Source organism: Thermobia domestica, chromosome 17 (genome assembly GCF_964235325.1).
Source record: "Thermobia domestica chromosome 17, izTheDome1.hap1.1, whole genome shotgun sequence".
NCBI classification, from domain to species: Eukaryota; Metazoa; Arthropoda; class Insecta; order Zygentoma; family Lepismatidae; genus Thermobia; species Thermobia domestica.
Window position 1 is genome coordinate 132,653,534 of NC_137470.1, and position 20,802 is coordinate 132,674,335.

The window sequence follows — 20,802 nt, forward strand, 5'->3', positions numbered from 1 at the left end:
TTTCACATTATATGTCAGATTTATTCGCAAATCACACACAGTTTTAACAATTTTGATCTGATGTTCACCACTTACTGGCTTATTGCAGTTATAGCAGTGTTCCTTCTTGAGATCTTCCCACTTGAATCTGTCATTGGATTTGTGTTCCAAGGACTATTCTTTCCTAGCAATTCACTAATACCACTAATTTTCACTTGCCTTTCGTCAAATGGAAGTTCATTTGCCTTCTCATCTCTAAAATATACTGCCCTCTCTCTCTGATTTTATCCAGATTCCTCTCTTGAATGCGTGGCGAAACTGCTATTTTCGTTTTTACTACATGTGGAAACTTTCCGCTTCTTTGGTTGGATTTGAGATTTCACATTCTACAGTTCGAATTCCTGACACAAAATGTTGTTCAATATCATTTTCACTGGGGTAGTAATCTGGATCTTTGTCGGAGTCATCTGCTTCTTCTTCTGATCTCACATCAAGTTCAGCGTTATCTTCCTCCATTTCTGAATCTGAGGTTCCTCTAATATCCGTAAAATAGCTTCCTCGTTATTTATTGCATCACACTCGACCATTTTTGGAATAATAATTAAATATTTACGAATGACAATAGTCCATTGATGGTAAACATACGTAAAAAATGCGTGCAAGAAAACTAACACTAAAGGTAAACACACGCTAAACTTACGTATAAGATTTTACGTTAAAAGGTAAACATACGCCGAATTTACGTATACGGTTCTACACTCAATCGTTTGGCACAGACAACATAACACCTACCGAAGTAATTAACGTCGGAACTTCAAGCCAACTAATCCGTGATAGCATATCTAGAGGTTTGTATTTCTACACACAGTTCCTGCTACGTCACATCAGTGTTTCCAGCTCGTACACGTAAAATTTACGTAGTTTACCTTTCTAGGGTTAATAATCTGAGTTGTTCTTAAACCTTTGGTTTCCAATTTTGTTTTGTCTCTACACCAAACTACAGATATGACAAATTTAATTCTCATACTTTACATTTGATTTCAAAGCGGTCGCCATGAACTGTTTAAAAGCACCTTTTCCGTCACGAGACACCCAGCAGAGGGCGTACGATATCGTCTACAGCAATGAGAGGAAACTCCGCCTTGTTACGTGACGTCACATGAAGCACGTTCCGTTCAAACACCTAAGGAAAGCTATCATTTTGCTTCTGGTGTGAAAATGGCTCACTACGAAGCTTCTGTTAAAAGCAGCGTGATTGCTTTAATTGAGCATGCGGGCATGAACTATAGCGAGGCAGGCGCGAGATATGGCGTTAACCGTGCTACAGCACGGAGGTGGTGCAGGAGATATGAGGAAACAGGAGATGTAAGACGTAAAAGAGGAAGTGGGCGACAAAGAGTTTCCTCTGCCGAAGAAGACCAGAGTGTAATTGCCCAATGTCGTGAGCACCCTTTCATGTCTGCCCGACAGTTACGAGAGGAAACCAATTTCCCAGGCGATGTTACGACTGTCCATCGTAGACTCAAATCCTTTGTTTTAAGATCATACAGGGCAGCTGTATGAACTTTTTTATGAACAAACACCGTGTGCATGAGTGTCCTCGGGTTTCTCCCGTTTCCTCCCACTTTTTTCATTAAACATTTTCATTTATTTCTCACCATTACTCTCTCCATTAGCGTAGTCGGCATAACGTGGGACGTAAAAATTAGATATTTCATTTCATTTTTCTTTTATAACTGTATATCACTTTTTCTGTGACGAGAGCAACATCTAAGCGAGTATTCAGTAAATTAAACCACTAAAACCTATATTCATTGCACAATAGTGCAGATGAAGTTTAGCCCTACGGCAATCTTCAGCATGCAGAACAAAAAAAGCCAATACATTGATATTGAAACAGTAGTTAAGGAATTCCTCTGCGAAAAAGATCACCCGTACTGTTGTGTTTCAGATGATAATTTATAATTGTACTTAGTTGGTTGAAATTTCTCCATAGTTGTGGGGGCGAGATACTGAAAAAATCCCTACCAAGAGGTGAAGGTGACATGTAAAAGTAGTCAAATACGAACGAAATTAGTGTCGAATTCATATGCAAAGATGAAACGTGACACTGTGGATGCTGCGTAAGTCCAAAATAAGCCTTGGTTGGCTTCGAGTTGACAATGGAAGGGTGACAGGAATAAAGAATCGAAAATATCCTATATTTGTGTCGAATGGATAGTTTTCGGGATCACTGACATAAAAGGTGATATTTCAGATGTGTATATGTCCAAGGTTGGCCATATTGAAATGGGGTCATAGGGAGAACCAGTAAATACTTCAGAACAGTTCCTTTTTGGTGCGTTTCAAGACACTGAGAGTGAAAAGTGATAATGCACAAATCACATTCTGAATTATCGGAGATATGACTTCTGGGGAAGTGTCGTTGCTCCAGGGAGGCATTACTAACTGATCACTCCCTAAATTCGTCACTGTTTTGCAGGGCCGTAGACAGAAATTTATTTCAGCGTTCGAAAGCTTGACAGGAATTTATTTCAGCGATTGAGGGCATATTTTACTAAAATGTCTATCATCCAGGGGCGGATCCAGGATGATTGTTTGGGAGGGACGGTCGTTCGAAGTCAAATCAAGGTAAGAGCGGATTGCAAAAAAAAAAAAGAAAAAAAGAAAGAAAAAAGAAAAGAAAAGAAAAAAACTAATTTAGAAAAGGAGAAGTAGCTCTTCTGCAGAATTAACTTTCTTAAGAAAGTAAGGCCTATCTACTTTATGTTTTAAGTTTATAATACAAAGATGAAAAATACTTAGGATATGTTTTATTTTTAAAATAAAAAGTATAAAAAGTTCCCTATTCTAGGGAATGTGATCGCCCGAACGCACTCCCCTGAATCCGTCCCTGCTATCATCATCTCTAAACTTAGATATAATTTGCAAGAAAAAGTAGTGATTTCGTGGGGGTAAAAGCTCTTGATTGCAAAGGCCTGCATCCTGTGTATGACCCTGCTGCTCTGAATTGTGAAAAGCTCCTCTTCAAAGGCGAGACATAAAATATAAATAATAAACGTGTAACATAGAATACAATATAAATAGAAAATATGTTATAATTAAGAAATAGAAAAGAATTATAAAATAAAGTTGAAGGACAATTAAAAAACAATAAAACTTGAAAGTGAAATATACTTCTAAAACAATTTTGCATTTATGCTGGGCTACAAACAGTGAGGAGTGCCATGTAAATTTAGTAACAAATATAATATTGGAAAATTATTTCGAATTAAACTAGCTGTGACTACATTACTTCAAAATTGAACTTGTGGAATATACAGTATGAGCGTAGCTCAAATAAAATAATCAAGAAGAATGGTCTTGATTGGAAGCTCGGACCATCCACGTAGGAGTAACTTACATTAACCATTCACCTAACAGACAATAACGCACAGGGCTTGGCACTACTTTATCAGATGGTTCTATCAAATGTAACTTAATTAAAACAATAGTAACAAATTTTAAAGCTTTAAAAAGTGTCCTGAAGAAGAGGAAGTTCATTTTGCAAATTGTAACTAAGTTACAAGAGGTTTACATCCTATCTGAGCGGCGCATCCACCGAGTCAAATTTGGAATATCCGCTTAAGGTAGCTTTCAACGTAGCTAAGGGAAACGTATGTGAACCACTAATAGAAGTCTCCGTAGCAGAATGGATAAAGTCATGGTTCGATAATCACAAGGTTCGTGGTTCGAAACCAGTCGCCGAAATCAGATTTTTTAAAATCTTAATTCCTCAGTTCTGAAGATCTTTCTCTCCTTTCGTAATCATCTGATGCTCTAAAAAGAGTTCCCCACATTAATTCGACAACTGCCTAATGTGATCCTCGCAGTTCGAAAACTTCCCTTGTTATCTCTCACAAAATCAGAATTTTCGTCATAATACGAATGCTGCCCGGTCATTTTTTCCCTAATTCTAAATCTGTGTATACAAATCATCCCTCTCTGTCTCCATACTTGAATCCCACTCTCTCTCTCTCTCTCTCTCTCTCTCAATGTCACCCAGGAAGTCATATGGCTTGAGATCAAACCTTCGACTCTTGAAACCAAATGTAAGCTCTTTAGCAATGTGCTATCGTAGCTCTATAGGTTTGTTGTTAAAACCAGTGTCTTTTAGACTTTATTCGGGAAGGGGGGGGGGAAGGAAGAGATTCTCCGGCGACATAAGTTGTTCACTTTTTATTAGTGTATTACTATACATTTGATCAAAAAATATGTATTTATGAAGCTCAAGAGAGGGGGAATTATACCCTCCTGTCCTGCCCAAATGACGCCCCTAAAACATTTGCTTGCACTTACTGAAAAGAAATTCAATGAATCATTGAATAAAACTCGTTTCTGTCCGTAGATATTTTAGAGCTCTTGGCAATTTCCATAGATTTCTTAGGGAGCATCTTACTAGCTTGCACTCTTTAAAGTAAGAAAAGAATGAAACTAAAGATATTTATGAAGCTCTGGGAAGATTGTGTGGCTTTCCTTTAATTTAGGCTCTTAAAAATATTTCAGAACAAACGAATGGAAAAGACTGTTTTAAAGCTATAATGTTTTAAACTTGATTCCTGTTTCTTTTTCAGCTGAATGGAAAGAGTGTATTACGTCACACACACTGCTTTAGACAAGGAGAGGTGGAGGACGGGGAGGAGTTGGAATAAATACTAGAAGCAACTAATCGATTGATACATGTATTGCGGGAATGCATAAGAAAACTGAGCAAGAGTTTGTTATTCATTTGGATTTTATGCCGCGGACTGTACATATGCCGTACATAAAAAATTCTATCAATAATATATATATATATATATATATATATATATATATATATATATATATATATATATATATATATATATTATTGAAAATGAACGACATAGCTTCTAGCGTCACGAAAGATATATCACGAAAAACTCACTAAAATTGAATGTGCTCTCATGCTAATTTGTAAACTTATTTGTAACATTACTACAACAATTTAAGAAGTATTCTCTTAGGTTTGACTTTCTATATTATTTTTTAAATGAATATTTAATAGTCCAAGCATACATTTTGTCGGTGGAGTAGCTAGAAATACATCAAGTATTATGTGACATCACATACCATCACATATATTAGCCTAAAAGTAAGATAGGTCTTGTGAACCAGATACATCGACTACGCGCCATCAACTGTAATGTGTGTGTCATTTAGTCGGCCAGAGTCACATTTTTTTTTAATGTTTTCTTTAATAACAAAGTGTTACGATACTAGTTAAAATACAATGAATGACTATGGCTGGCCAAATGCCCGTTACTCAACTGGGTGATGTGTGGTTAGCGCATTGGATCCCAGGCGTCTTTATATCTTGCTTTCTATACCTGACTTCAATACTTGTTAATTCAGGCAGTTCCCCAGGTCCCTCACGATTCTGAGTCAGCACCGGGATACTTTAGTACAGTATTTTCACCAGAAGTAGAACCAGATATCCAGGACACCAAAGTCGCGCGTGTTAATAGTTAGATTAAGTAAGAGATTTGTGTATATATATAATAATAATGAGCAAGCACTTCGCAACCAGAAATGGTAAATTTGATATCGCAAGTGTGCCCAATTTCATAGTGTATTTGATGCTTTGATATATATGTACATAGAGTTATTAACTATACCGACAAACTGTAGGAAGATATTCCTTACACCAAACTAAGAAAAAAAAACATTCATATTTTCTGCGAGGAAAAGTGCATAATTTCAGAGTTAGAGCCTTCCAAAATTGTATTTAAAAAAATCAACACGCGTTATTTCGTAGGCGAGAAACTATTGAATTGTGGTCCAATCAGCGTAAACGAATTTACGCATGCGCCATCCAAAATGCATATTCTAGCAGTATGCAATGGGTGCGCAAGGGACTATTACATATCAATTTCCAGACACACTTCCAACAAAGTTCTCAGATATGCTCTGATTAAAGTAGTAAATAACATAAGACTTGGTACATGTGAACATAGAATTCGTCGGTGAGAAGTTGGAAGCGTTAGAAAACGTCAGGTTCGCGATTTCTGGTGTTCGAAATAACGCAAAATATTATAGGTTTTTGACGCTTTATACGTGAAATAACCCGTTAACAATGCGACAAAGAAAATACATCGGAATACGAGATATTCCAAACGTGATATATAACGAAACTGGCGGACTCTCGAAGTTTCGAGTTCACGCCCACGCATTCCGTGTTCACTCCCGTCAATTCTTACCTTTTTTGCTGCTTTGTACCCACCTTTAATTCAGGAGGCATCTAAGAATTATGCTGGGGGTATGTATCAAAATTATATTTGGGAAATCCCTTTCACATCCATTAGAAAATGGAGAAATATGCATTTTTGAATGTCATATGAGTGGGTTCTTATAGGCTGATATGAACTTCCACTACACTGTTTCTCATCCTCGAAACAAAGCGTGCTGGAATCTTACAGGCGTTTGGACGATCTTGTCTATTGAACTTTTTATCTTATTTCAGTGTTGGGAATGACATCTCAAATTTAATCAACTTAATTCATGAACATTTTGTATATTATCAATTTGAAAATTAGTAAGTAACAACAGACATTTTTTTTTTTTTTCATGTGCCGATTCAAACATTTACAGATACATTGTGTTGACTTTTTCGTTTAGAAATTTCGTAGATTTTACCTCCAAATTCAGACTATTATTTGTCCCTACTTCATAGGGGTATTTTCTTACTTAATATTGCATTTTTTGTTACAGATTTATATATATACAGGGTGAACGATAACTACGTGGGCAAACTTGAACGGATGATACAATAATCTAAAAAGTAGTAAAAATGTCCTAGTGAATATGGGGGAAATTCCGTACTGTTTAGGAGTGACAGAATGTCGAGAGCGCGGGGACATGAACTTCAGAGGCCAACAGCTTAAAAACAATACATCGTAGAAAGTGCGGTTACAAACGTCACCTAGAAAGTCATACCTGCTCCACTGACAAATGCATGTTTGAAAACGCAGCTATGCGTGCACACGGGATTCCCCAAAGGAACGGAGGGATTAGCGGACATGCTGCAAAGGAAAGAAGTGTCACACTTTGTTAATCCCGTAGCTGCGCTTTCAAACATTCATTTTTCAATAGAGTAGGTATGACTTTCAAAGTGACGTTTTTAACTGTACTCTCTACAATGTATTATTTTTAAGCTGTTGGCCTCTGAAATTCATGTTCCCACGCTTTTGACATTCTCACACTCCTCAACGAGACGGAATTTGCCCCATGTTCACTAGGACTTATTTGTTTCTTTTAGATGTACTATCATCCGTTCAAGTTTGTCCACGTAGTTACCGTTCACTATATATATATATATATATATATATATATATATATATATATATATATATATATATATATATATATATATATATACAATTAGTAATGCATTTTATTACATAGGATTACCAAATGTCCCGGTTTAGCTGAAAAAGTGTTGAATTTATATCTTCTGTCCCGCCCCGAAAAAACAAATGTTCATGATTTCAAATGTATCAGCGTTTTTACAATACTAGCAGTTATTTAATTAATTTTGATTTTTCAAGTGAGAAATGAAATCATTATCTGATATAACTACCTATCTTCAACACTACGTCAGTCTCCCTACCACCTCCATTTCAAGGAACTCTAAAGTGTCATAGTTATAGCTGTGAATTGACTACAAAACTCCTAAAACAAAATTTATACTGTAAATTCAAGAATTCTTCGAAGTCTGACAACTTATGCATTCGATCCGGACGATCTTCCTTCCTTCACGTAGATAAACTGTGATGTATTAATAATTCTAAATTTATACAGGCGTTTATAGAGTTTATATTTCCACCACAAAAAAGAAACAAATAATGGTAAATCCTATATTTGTCAACGTAACTTACAAAAGACCATTTTATCATCAAAACTCTTTACCTGCTTTTGCTCTTACCGGAGATAAAACAACGAAATTAAGCCTGTAACGGGCTTTCAAGTATAGCTACGGACATTTTTGAGTATACTATTACAATCTACGTCATTTCTGCTTTACAGTTACGTACAAATGATATTACCTAAAGTATATGCCACCGATACCTGATAAAATGGGAAGCTTCAATTCAGGTTCTAAAACGCCATAAAAATTACATACTTTTATGTATATATTTTATCTAACTTGTTAGAAATGCGTCAGATGACACAGAAGGAAGAAAGTCACCTCAATGATGAGAACTACTTCCACATTACAAGTTTGAAAAAATGAAATGAAATTTTTAAGTTTTACGTCCCACGGTTATGACGGTTAGGCTAAAGAAGACGGTGATGATGTGAGATAAGTGAAATGGTGGAATGAAGAAACTGGGAGGAAACGGGAAAACCCCGAGAAAACCCACGAGCACGGTGTTTGTCCACCACATTACAAGTTTGCATCATTTAATTTAGGAAGTACTGCAAAATTAGACATACTTGTGTTACATATGCTAGCCAAAAGCAACCCATAAAGATTAGGAAAACAGCGTGTAAGTAATTTATAGTAATCTGATGTTGGGTTAAGCATAAAGTTTCTGGGAAGAAAGATTTCTGGCCATGTCCGTCAATATGTTTTGTTTGTTTGTTTGTTTGTTTTGAGATAACGTATTCGTAACACTAGTACCACAAATGGATCATAGTAACTTATAAGTAAACAGACTCCATTTCCGGTACCACTATATTAAAGACATAGTATTAGTCAGTCTACACCACTGTTTTGTAATGTCAATTTTCCCTACGTACATTTTTCTTCGTTTACTTACAATTTCTTTTATGTATTTTAGGATGTGCGATTGAGTTTTTCAGTCCTTGCATGAAAATTGCATCACAGTTGTGTAGAAGCTTTCCAATAGATGATCCCAACAAATGGAAAGCTAGTAAAGTGATTGCTGACACTGTAAGCATAATTGTAGATATGACATTTGGAGCAATGGAAGAACATTTTAGACAGCACAGAGACTTGGAAATAATGGTAAGATAATAATAATTATTATTGCTATTACTATTTAAATCTTACAACTGGATTTAGGTCCGTAGAGGTCTGATATTTTGTACACATACTCAATGTTAATACAATGGCAATAACAAAGATAACCACCTTGTAGGACCTCGAAAGGAGGAAGAAAAAGGTCTAGTAAACATAGGGCGCATAATGTGTATTTCCAGAGTTGAAAGGTGACAAAAACCACGGAAAGTAAACTTTAAAACTCCACAGCTTGAGAACTATGGAAACTGTTGAAATCAGTTCAAGGATTTACACATGGACTAGGGTACGGTCTACCTAAATATCCATGTTTCAGCATCTTCAGGTAAAGGCTCAACGAATTCTATGGAGGAAAAAATGAAATGAAATGAAATTTTTAAGTTTTACGTCCCATGGTTATGCCGGTTAGGCTAAAGGAGACGGTGATGATGAGAGATGAGTGAAATGGTGGAATGAAGAAATTGGGAGAACCCCGAGAAAACCCACGAGCACGGTCTTTGCCCACCACAAAGTCCACACGGCGCGAGCTGGGATCGAACCAAGGACCCCAAGCACCGTAGGTGAACGCTCTACCACCGAGCCACCGCGCCCCCGAATTCTGTAGAAGAAGTTGGGATACACTTTGAAGTACTAATTAAGCATAAATACCAATTTTTTTGGAAGATAACACTTAAAAATCACTTCGTTTCCCTATTAGAGATGGAAAATGAATAATATTACTTTTTACTTTCATATAGAACTAAATATTATTATCAAGAGTTATACAACCACTCACAACACATTTTCTCTTTAAAGACAAGTTTAAAACAAGTGAATTCTAAGTTTATTATTGAAATATCCTTTCTTAACTTTTTTAAAGACGGTATTTACTAACTTGTTCCTGTTCAGAAGTAAACACTATCATTTCTGCTCGAAGATTCGAATCATTGTACTTGTTGTACGCGAATCCGTTACAATGTCTACTAGACCAATAGCGAATGATTAGTATCCTCCTCAGTTAGTTTGTTCCTTTTGTATTGACATTGTACTTTACACATGCTTCAATCTGTTATCATGTACGGTAGTATACCAGTTTTTGAATGTTATATTTCTTTCGTTATACTTTGTGGTTGTTTTCTTCATGTCACTGCAATATTTCCTTGGAGGCAATGCTCAGACAGTGTATTTACTAGAGAATACGCATGTTGCTCTGTAACTGAAAGGAGTAAAAATATGTTTCCCTTGTAAGCAGATCCGAGGAACGTAACGCTCTAGGTTCAAGTTCTTAGACTTGAACTCTGGGAAAAAAAGTATTGGTTTTCATGACCAAAAGTACACGACTGTAGATTCAAAATGCATACGTATCACAAAAGGAAGTGATGAGTATGCCTTAGCAAGTAATATCTAAATACAATGTAAATTCATGAGAAATATATACTATTACAGTTATTATTATTAGCAGTAGTAGTTCTGTTGTTGTAGTGCTTGTTATAGTTGTAGTAGTATTCGATTTCGCTCATTTTGTTATTGAATGCAATATACAGGCTGTCCTATTAATGCGTACAAAAAATTTAAGGGTAGAAAGATTATGTCAAACCAAGAAAAAAAGTCATCTTCAACTTTGGCCAAAAGTCCATAGCTTCGGAGATATAGGGTGCCGAAAGTGTGGGAAAATGAATTTTAGAGATTTATATCTTTACTATCCTAAACGATAGAGCAAAGGCAGTATGATCAACTCAAAGACATCGAATGTGCTCTATCCAAAAATGCTTATGCCGCAATCGTGAAAACCGTGCGCAAGAGATTTCCCAAAGGAAGTGGGGAATACTCGTCAATTCTCTTGCGAAAAACAGGTTCACATTAGCGTGGTTCGAAGACTATACAAACAGCAAATTTTGTAATTAGCTATATGGGGTTGCATAACTGCAACATCAATAAGAGGTAAAAACATATGCTTTAGTTACCATAAATGAGAGAGGCGGGCCATCCGAGGTGAATAGCAGTAGCACAGTGTTTGTATGCCTGCAATAGGAATTGGCGTGGGAACATGAATGAAAAGAGGGTGCCGTAACCAAAAACATAGGGAATATGAGAAACTACTAAAAAGAACATGCACATGAGCACCGTAGTAAATACAAAAATGAAAAGAAATGTGTATCCAGTATGTGGCAAAATAAACGAAATAAATAGGGATAGACTATAGCTGCATTGTACTCACCATAAGCAGGTTCTAATTGCCAAATTGGTGTTCCATGTTTCCAATATCCGCCGTAATCGTTCCTGTGTACTCTTGGTATGTTCTCAATATGTCCTCCACCAACTCGCTCACACGCATGAGCAAGACGCAGCAATAACTGACGAAGAATATCGAGTACTTCGGGTGTATCACGAATCGACTGGAAAGTAGCCTGGATACATTGTTTTAGATCGTCTATATCATGAATTTCCTTTGCGTAAACTACTTCTTTAACATGTTCCCACAGATAAAAATCCAATGGATTTAAATCGGGAGAAGGAGCAGACCATGCATATCGACTACCCCTTTCTATCCATCTGTTTGGAAATGCAACATCAAGATGTTCGCGAACTTGCCTCTGAAAATGAGGAGGATCCCCATCGTGCATGAACCCCATGGAACGTCTTACTTCCAGATGTACATCCGCTAGAAGTTGTGGAAGTTTGTGGTGTAGAAAATTGAGATACAGCTCGCCAGTTAAACGCTCTGGGAAGAAATATGGCACTAAAGTTGATTTCTGATTATGCCTGCCCACATGTTTACGCTAAACTGTCTCCGGTGGCAGCCTACAACAATTTGATGTGTATTTTCTTCGGCCCAGAAATGGCGATTGTGTAGGTTTACGACGCCATCTCTCGTAATTAAAGCAATCTTCATCTGTGAAAAGAATGCAGGATTTAAACAATGGGTTGCGCGTGCAGTTCCTGAGTTTCCACCGACAAAATCTTCGTCGTGGGGAATAGTCTCTCATTTCAAGAGCATGTACACGTTGTTAGTGCCATGAATATAACACCTGGTCACGAAACAAACGCCAAATAATATTGCGGGATACGCCTGTTGTTGTAGCTGCTTGACGTGTGCTGATTTCTGGCTGCCGTGCTACTTGGTTAAGAATCCTTTCCTCGTCGGCAGATGAAAGCACTTCACGTGCTTTTCCACGACCCACGTTTCCACAGAGACTACCTGTTTCTCTGAGACGTCTATCAATGGAAACAAATGTCCGATCTTTTGCAACCGGATGGTTTGGGAACGTCTCACGGTATAAGCGTTGTGCTGCCAACGAGTTACCTTCAGCACGTCCATAAATTAGGTGCATATCGGCTAGCTCACTAAACGAGTACTCATTCATCTTGTAGCACTGAATACGTCACTACCCTTTCGTTCGAATCACAAAATTTAAATAGTATACCACTCACACAATGAAAACCACAGCACTTCACTGTAATCGGGCCAAAATGTTACTTATTATAGGAGCACCTAATTCACTTAGTGTCAGGCACATTTTGTGTTTCATGTCGTTAAAAATAACCTGTTTCACTAATGTCTTACAGACATACAGAGCTTCTATTCTAGGCGCGTGTAACAACAGTCAGAGGCGGCCTTAGTAGTATGCGGGGCCCCGGGCGGGGGGTTCGGTAGGCGAAGCCCCTTCCCCTCCGAAGCCAGGAATCATAGGTGAAATTTTTGAGGGGTAAGGGCTTCTTATGGCATGGGGGTCGATATAACTTACGACATTAATGATTCGGAAACATTTTACATGCATGCAAGATCAACAAACTAGAACACATAATAAAACTATCACTGACTTACGAAGCCGCTGCTTTGACGGTCACAGACGGAAGTCCACTTTTCTGGCTTTTCGCTGTGGAAAATCGTTGATAAGGTCCTCGTGGTCCATTGTTGAGGCAACTTCCTTTTCGATGGACAAAATAGCTAAACCGCACAATCTGCTTTGCGACATTGTTGATCGTAGATAGTTTTTGATAAGTTTCAACTTCGAAAAGCTTCTTTCAGCGCTGGAAACTGTCACAGGAATTGTCAACATAATTCTGCATGCAATAACGATGTTGGGAAATGAATCTCGAATGGGCCAAACGTACTGAAGACACTTTTGGGTGGCATTGATGTTATCAGGAAGCATTTCTCGAAAAATCTTTAATTCTGTGCACAAGTCAATTCCGTCCAAATCGCGTGAATCTTCTGCGCGGAACATGTTGTCCAAATCCATACAGCACTTTAACAAACAATCGTCGTTCAATGACCGCAAACCCTTCAAGTTGTATAGAAATCCAAAGATTGAAGCATACTCTTCCAGTTGTTCGAATCTTTTTTCCATTAAGATAAGTGCTTGATCCACTATCCATAAGAAATATCCTGTTCTGAAGGACTCCTCCGGCGAAGACGTTTCTTCGTCGTTACCCTCATAATCGAATTGTTTTTTCTTGCATCTGACTCTTCGTTCCTTGAATTTCTGAGCTACGTTCATTTCGGACACAATTTCCTTTGCTGCGATCATAGCATCGGAGAATCCGGTTTTCCGGTACTTTCTCAAGAAAGTAACAAGGCCTTTGATTTGCTGTATTGCCACATCGAGCTGCATGTCAGCTGACTGCAAAGTTTTGCTGACAGCGTTCACAGCAAATAAAATGTCATACCATATGATTAAGCTCAGAATAAACTCGAAGCTTTCGAGGTCATAATTTGCAAGACATTCGGCTTCACTTTTTACTAGCGGATCATTGGCGGTATCTGCGACAGTCAACAGTGCCTCCCTGACTTCTTTCGTCTGATAACGCAGTGCTTTCACACTTTCCAGGTGACACTCCCACCGCGTTTCTGAAAGTGATTTTGTAGTCATTAAAGGCACGGTTTCTTCCAAAATTTTCCACCTTTCAGCCGAGGCAGCAAAGCATTTATATATTCTCTGTATGACACCAAAAAACATCACTGCTTGGGAGTTGCATTTAGCCATGTCTCCTAAAACAAGGTTCAAATTATGGCAGCCACACGGAGTGTAAAATGCTCGACTGTTCATGCGAAGAATGTGCGCTTGAACTCCTTGGTGTTTTCCCTTCATGTTCGCACCATTGTACCCCTGGCCACGACAGTCGGCGATGTCCAGATCGAGGTTCGCCAGTGCGGCAAGAAGAGCTTCAGATAACCGCTTTCCTGTTGCGTTGTCCACATCCAGAAATTCGATGAAGTGCTCCACCACCTTCACTTCCGGATCTGATACGTCCACTAAACGAGAGGGACACCTGCTCTTTGTGGCCAACATCAAGCGTGCAGTCAAGGATGACGGCAAAATATTTAGCAAGTTTCACTTTATCAATAATTTTCCCCTTTACTTCTGACGCCATCAGGTCGATAAGCTTGTTTTGGATCCTATGCCCGAGGTAATGGTCGTGAGCCTCGTCGTTCTTAATTCGGCGGAGATGTTCTTGCATGGTTGGATTGAATTTGGCCAGCATCTCAACTAAGCCTAAAAACTTACCATTGTTCGGCGCATAAAATTTCTCCGTTCTCCCACGAAATGCGCTGTTGTTTTCGGCAAGGTACTGTACAATCGCTAGAATTCTTGTTAACACTGCGCGCCAATGCAGCTTTTCTTTTCTAATTCGTTCTAGCATTAAGTTATCTATTGCGCTACCATTGGACATTCTCCGAGCTGATTCCAACCACGCTGTCATGCACTTAACGTGATTTACAGAACTTCGATGTGCTGAAGTTTATCGCCAAGATGCTTCCAGTCGCAGCAGCCTTCGTTTGCTAACTGCCTCTAGTAGCTGTTGTGCCAAACAACTTACAAGGAAAGCAAAATACTCTGTCTCTGATCTTCGGATAACTTAGCCATCGCCTATCCACTGTTTCTCCGTTCGGCATCCTCCGTCTAAAGAAATTGTTCGAAAAATGTCTGTTACCTTCGTCCTTTGGGTATTCACAGTCACTTAGCCTGATTGGACCCTTCTCCACTAACATGTTACGCACTTCATTGTTAATATGTTTCCAATTACCTGGATCGTATATGTCTTCGAACAGTGTGCTCGTCGTTTGAAGAGTGTCAGAAGTACGCAGAGGAATGGTCGCGCTTTCACAGGAGAGGTCACTTTCCGGGTCTGTTGCAACAACGTTTTCCCCAGAGAATTGCACCAAGTTTTCATTGTTGCTTGTGAGACAACAGGGCGTAGAAACAGTTTTGTTGCCGGCTAGTTTGTTTTCTTCGTCGGACGCAAAACTTGGTATCACAACCTGGTCTGTCGCATCACACCGGTCGCTCACAGTCACAGACAAATCATCATCCGTGTTCTCAAGTTTTTGGTGTTGACCCGCTGATTTTACCGCTACAACAAACTTGACCAAAGATCCAATTTTGCTTCTGAATGAAATCTTCTTTATATTTCCGTTTCTTGGCTTTCGCAGCCCCACTTTCGTATTTACGGAATTTGTCTCTATCTCTGCCACTCATGATGGTCACTTATTCTTTGCCCAATAAACGAATAATCGGAAGACACTCACGCAGTAATCAAAATATTACGTATCCACATCTCAATACGACTGCGCGGTCCGAATTCCGAAGCCAAACTGAGGTGCTACACAAGGCGTGCAATAGGAGCTATTTCTTGGAAGCGATAACTCAGAGGTGTCCGTAGCTTCAGGACCACTCTTCTGACCCAAAAGCAACAAACAAAATGACTTCTCACTCTATTTCGACAACAAAGAAAAGTTGAGATAAGGCCATTTAGAGTCACGTGCATAGTATTAACGTCGCTTTGTTTGCTGACCCATTGTTAATCCGAAACTCAAGGGCGTAATTATTACGGTACTTTAAAACAAAAAAATATTATGCTAAACGCTTTCATAGTAATGGTGTAGATTTCGGGAATTTAAGGCTTCTAAAAGTAAAATATTGTGTAAGAAGTTCTGGTTTATGAAAACTGGTTTCCGAAGAAATCCACCCACCGTATTATTGGCCAAAGTATTCACTTAACTCTAAGCTACGGTACATTAGAATGTTGCAGAGGCCCCGCATATTTGAGCTGATTGTGACAAGAGAATATCCCATCGCGGGGCCTGGGGCGGATGCCCCAGTCGCCACCCCCAAAGGCCGCCTCTGACAACAGTATACGACGATTGCAATCTGTTTCTTTCATAACAAATTCTGCCACCTCGGCGTTCTTGTAAGTTGCACGTCACAAGTTAACTGCTTGTGTACTTGAATCCAGCAAAAGTGAAAAGAGGTCTAAGACACTACCCCAATTAAACACAATTACACATTTGTGAGACTCCCGCGTAGTTGAGTATTAGTCTGTGTGATTGTAAGGTTTACGTCACTAGACCTCATATCACAGAGCCTCGTACTCAATCTTGGCTGGAACAGACGCTGGCTGTGTGTGTATAAGGTTATGTGCAATGGTAGTAAGCAAAAAGAAGCTATTATTATTATTATTATTATTATTATTATTATTATTATTATTATTATTATTATTATTATTATTATTATTATTTACTTATTTCTTTACTTACTTATTTCACGGTTTCGTTAGTTTCGTTGTCTTTCCCAGAAAGTTTTTTTCATTACCACCTATAACTACATTCCAAGCAAATGAGTGTTTTAATAAAGGTGTTCTCATACCAATGCTTGCCTTCCTTGCTTTTTTATATCTTTGAATGAAATTAATTGGTATTTCGGTGCCACTATTTCCTGTGTTGCCTTGACGATTTCTCTCTCTGCATACGAAGAAAGCAAGCTTCCTTTTAATTTGCAACCACCCATTAATTACATCAACCAGAGTTTAGCGTTATTTTGGTCCATCTGTACAACAGCCGTGTGCAACAGCCGGCCCGCGGGCCATATACGACCCGCCTAACCCTGTCTTCCGGCCCGCTGGTCAGTTATTGAAAACAATAATTATTATAATTTTCCTTTTTTATTACAAAACCTGTTAAGATTGAACTGGAAATTTTCCATCGATCACACAGTGCAAAACGTGGTAACGCCCTGAGGACAAGCACTTGACAAGCGCAGGTACTTGGGGGAAATTTCCCTCGGTATAAGGATTGCTAGATGTACCGACAAAGTTCTAAATACATTATTCTGCTCCTCTTTAGTGAGTAAATATTTTGGTTACCAGTATAATTGTTGTTTTGTGTTATTGTGATGTAAATTACGATGAACATGTTCCATCATTTAATACTATTTTATTCAATTGTCGTACAAATGATACACCTACAGTGAGGCCCACGACGCCATTTAGTGCTTTGTGATTCCACCGTCCACTGTTCCAAGTTGTACACCTCTGCTGTACAACCTGCGTGCTGATTAGTATGCTCTTCTCCCCATGTGCATGTTCTTTTTAGTAGTTTCTCATATCCTCTATGTTTTTGGTTGCTGCACCCTCCTTTCATTCATGTTCCCACGTCAATTCCTATTACAGGTATACACACACTGTGCTGCTGCTATTCACCTCGAATGGCCCGCCTATCTTATTTATGGTAACTAAAGCAGATGTTTTTACCTCTTACTAATGTTGCAGTTATGCAACCCCATATAGCTAATTACAAAATTCTCGCGACATGTTGAATTCGTTGAAGATATCACATTGCCGACAACGAATTACTGTTTGCTGTTTTTATAGTCTTCGAACCACGCTAATGTGAACCTGTTTTTCGCAAGAGAATTGACGAGGATTCCCCACTTCCTTTAGGGAATCCCTTGCGCACGGTTTTCACGATTGCGGCATAAGCATTTTTGGATAGAGCACATTCGATGTCTTTGACTTGATCATACTGCCTTTGCTCTATCGTTTAGGATAGTAAAGATATAGTTCTCTAAAGTTCATTTTCCCACACTTCGGCACCCAATATCTCCAAGGTTATGGACTTTTCGCCAAAGTTGAAGAGGAATTTTTTCTTGGTGTGACATCAGCTATATTTTTTGTACGCATTAATAGGACAGCCCAGGATGCAAAATTTCAAAGTAAGACGCACTCGTCAATCCAGAATGATGGTCGCCAGTATCTCTCACATACAAATTATGAGGTAAAACATTTCGATTGAGGGTGGGAAAGCAGGGGCGAATTACAACGTTGTGAAGACTTCACTATCCATGTCCGTTAAGAACACTTCAAATTTCGTGTTTTCTCTCACTCAGTAACATTATTTTCGAGCGAAACAATCATTGCGCAGCAATGTAAGTTTAGGCAGAAACCATTCCTACTGAACACTGGTCACCAGTTCTAAATTTCTAGTCGCCAATGGCGACCTGGCGACCGGAAATTTTGCGCCCTGAGTATCTAGGTACAGTCATGTATTCCACCTTTACAGTGCAGACATCTGTCACCCGCATGCATTCCGCTTGACGCTTGGATGTATGTAACATTATCTGTAATATTTATTATGATTGGTATATACATTATGTTTTATTTGTACGATTTCATTTCGTTTGCAGAAGTTTGAGGAGATGCAAGCTTGTTTCCGTAAGATCTTGAAATACCATATCAAGATGTTTGGAGATTATTCAGCAAGAACACGAGACATGTTCCATTCTTTCATCTGCTTCGTAGTTAACATCATAGAAATTGATATGCTTCAGGCAAGTTTAGAAATAATTACTTTATTATTCCCTTAAATAAATTGTAGCATTAAATTTAGTACATTTAAACTTAAATTGTTCGAAAAAATTCAATGATTTCCTAACTAAAAACGCAATACCAGTTGATTTTTAACTTAGTATTCGGTAATGCCACTAATGGTTTCCCAACTAAAAACTTAATACCAGTCGATTTCAAATTTAACATTCGGTGATGTCACCAATGATTTCCGAAGTGAAAACAAACACAATACCAGTCAATTTCCAACTTCATATTCGGTGATGCCACGAATGATTTCCCAACTAAAAACGCAATACCATAGATGTCCAACTTCATATTCAGTGATACCACCAATGATTTCCCAAGTAAAAACGCAATACTAGTAAATATCCAACTCAATTTTTGGTGATGCCATCAATGGTTTCCCAACTAAAACTCAATACCATCAATCGCCAACTTCATATTTGGTGATGCAATCAATGATCTCCTAACTGAAACGCAATACCAGTCGATTTCCAACTTAATATTCGGTGATGCCACCAATGATTTCCTTACTAAAATGCAATACCATTCGATTTCCAACTTAATATTCTCTCGATAACACCAATTATTTCCCAAGTGAAAACACAATACCAGACAATTTCCATCGTAATATTATGTAATGCTACCAATGATTTCCCGCAATACAATCGATCTCCAACTGTATATTCGGTGATGCCACCAATGATTTCCCAACTGAAAAAACAATAAAAGTCAATTTCCAACTTAATGTTCGGTGATGAAACCAATGATTTCCCAACTAAAACACAATGCCATCGATCTCCAACTTCATATTCGGTGATACCACCAATGATTTCCTAACTGAAACGCAATACTAGTCGATTTCCAACTTAATATTCGGTGATGCCACCAATGATTTCCCAACTAAAAAAGCAATAAAAGTCAATTTCCACCTTAATATTCGGTGATGCCAACAATGATTTCCCAATGAAAATCCGTGTTCTCCATGTCTTCTAAAATTGGCGACCTTGTTGGGTCTTCGGTTGTTTCACTTTTTCCCAAGTGTGCGTTCGGAAGAAAGTTCCACGAGCCGTCCCAAATTCATCCGATTCATCACACGTGAGGAAAAGCAGTTATATGATTCGTGTAGAGTACAGGTTTCACGAGTCTTCGTGGTCACTATAACAAGACTTGGTCATCCTATTCTCCTATCTCATTACCTTTTCCTTCTATACTTAACATGCTTCTCACTGCTATTTCTCTACTGGTAGAGACGCGCTACTACGTCACATATTGTTCAGTTGGAAATAACTTATCTATTTGGTAGTGCACTATTTCTCGGAAGCATGATACTTGGAACCCTAAGGAAGGATTCCACTTTTTTATTTTATTTATTTACCTTTCGTTATAGTGAAAACATTATTGCAGGCTAAATGTGATAGGAAACAACGAAAAAAAGTGAAAACAGTGTGTAGAAACTGAAGTAAGTACACTAACATACCGTTCAAATGTTAGAACGTGCAACATCTGGGTCCAAACCAGCTTCACGTGAACTGAACTAGTTGATTTTGTGTGTAGCGTTCCGTTCAGGACGGATCCTATATGAAATGTGGACCTACAAGTTAAAATAGGATCCGAACCAAGTGAGTTTTTACCAGAAATCGAATCCGAGTATCCCGTGCCAAAAATGCGTATGGCAACCATATAGCCACAAGTGAGTTTCGCGCATTAAAGGCGAGTCTCCTGGTTTCTTGACATGCGTGGAATGTGCATATCATGCATATGTATGTAACTTGCTTGTGTCTTTGTCAGACCATCTACAACCATATAGCAAAAGTTAAACACACTACAACCATGTAGCAAGTTCACTTTGCAGCAAAACTTAAAGACATTCACAGATTTACGTTGTATGTTAGTGCACTTATTTCTATTACTTGAGACTTTCCACTTTGTTTCTTTGTTTCCTTTCATTTTTTTTTTTTTTTTGCTTGCAAGAATGTTTGCACTGTAAAAACATGTAATTATTTTCGGCATTTCAATACTGTCATACATTATCCTTAATCCACTACAAACAGTCGTAACTTCTCAGTTAGACACTTATATAGTAATGTGCCATACAGCGTTCCCAAACCTCCGTGTATCTCCCTGGATTTCTGCCGAAACAAGCCCTGAAAAGTCAATGGTCATACTGTATT

General features: G+C 38.3%; 1 protein-coding gene across 1 annotated transcript; it reads left to right on the forward strand.

The window, feature by feature from the left end:
• Nucleotides 1-631: 631 nt before the first annotated feature.
• LOC145674183 (uncharacterized) lies at nt 632-20,467 on the forward strand. Its single transcript, XM_081744017.1, has 5 exons — nt 632-658; nt 5,395-5,506; nt 8,823-9,010; nt 18,466-18,609; nt 20,420-20,467. The coding sequence occupies exons 1-5, from the start codon at nt 632-634 to the stop codon at nt 20,465-20,467; spliced, it is 519 nt and encodes a 172-aa protein (XP_081600143.1).
• Nucleotides 20,468-20,802: the final 335 nt, after the last annotated feature.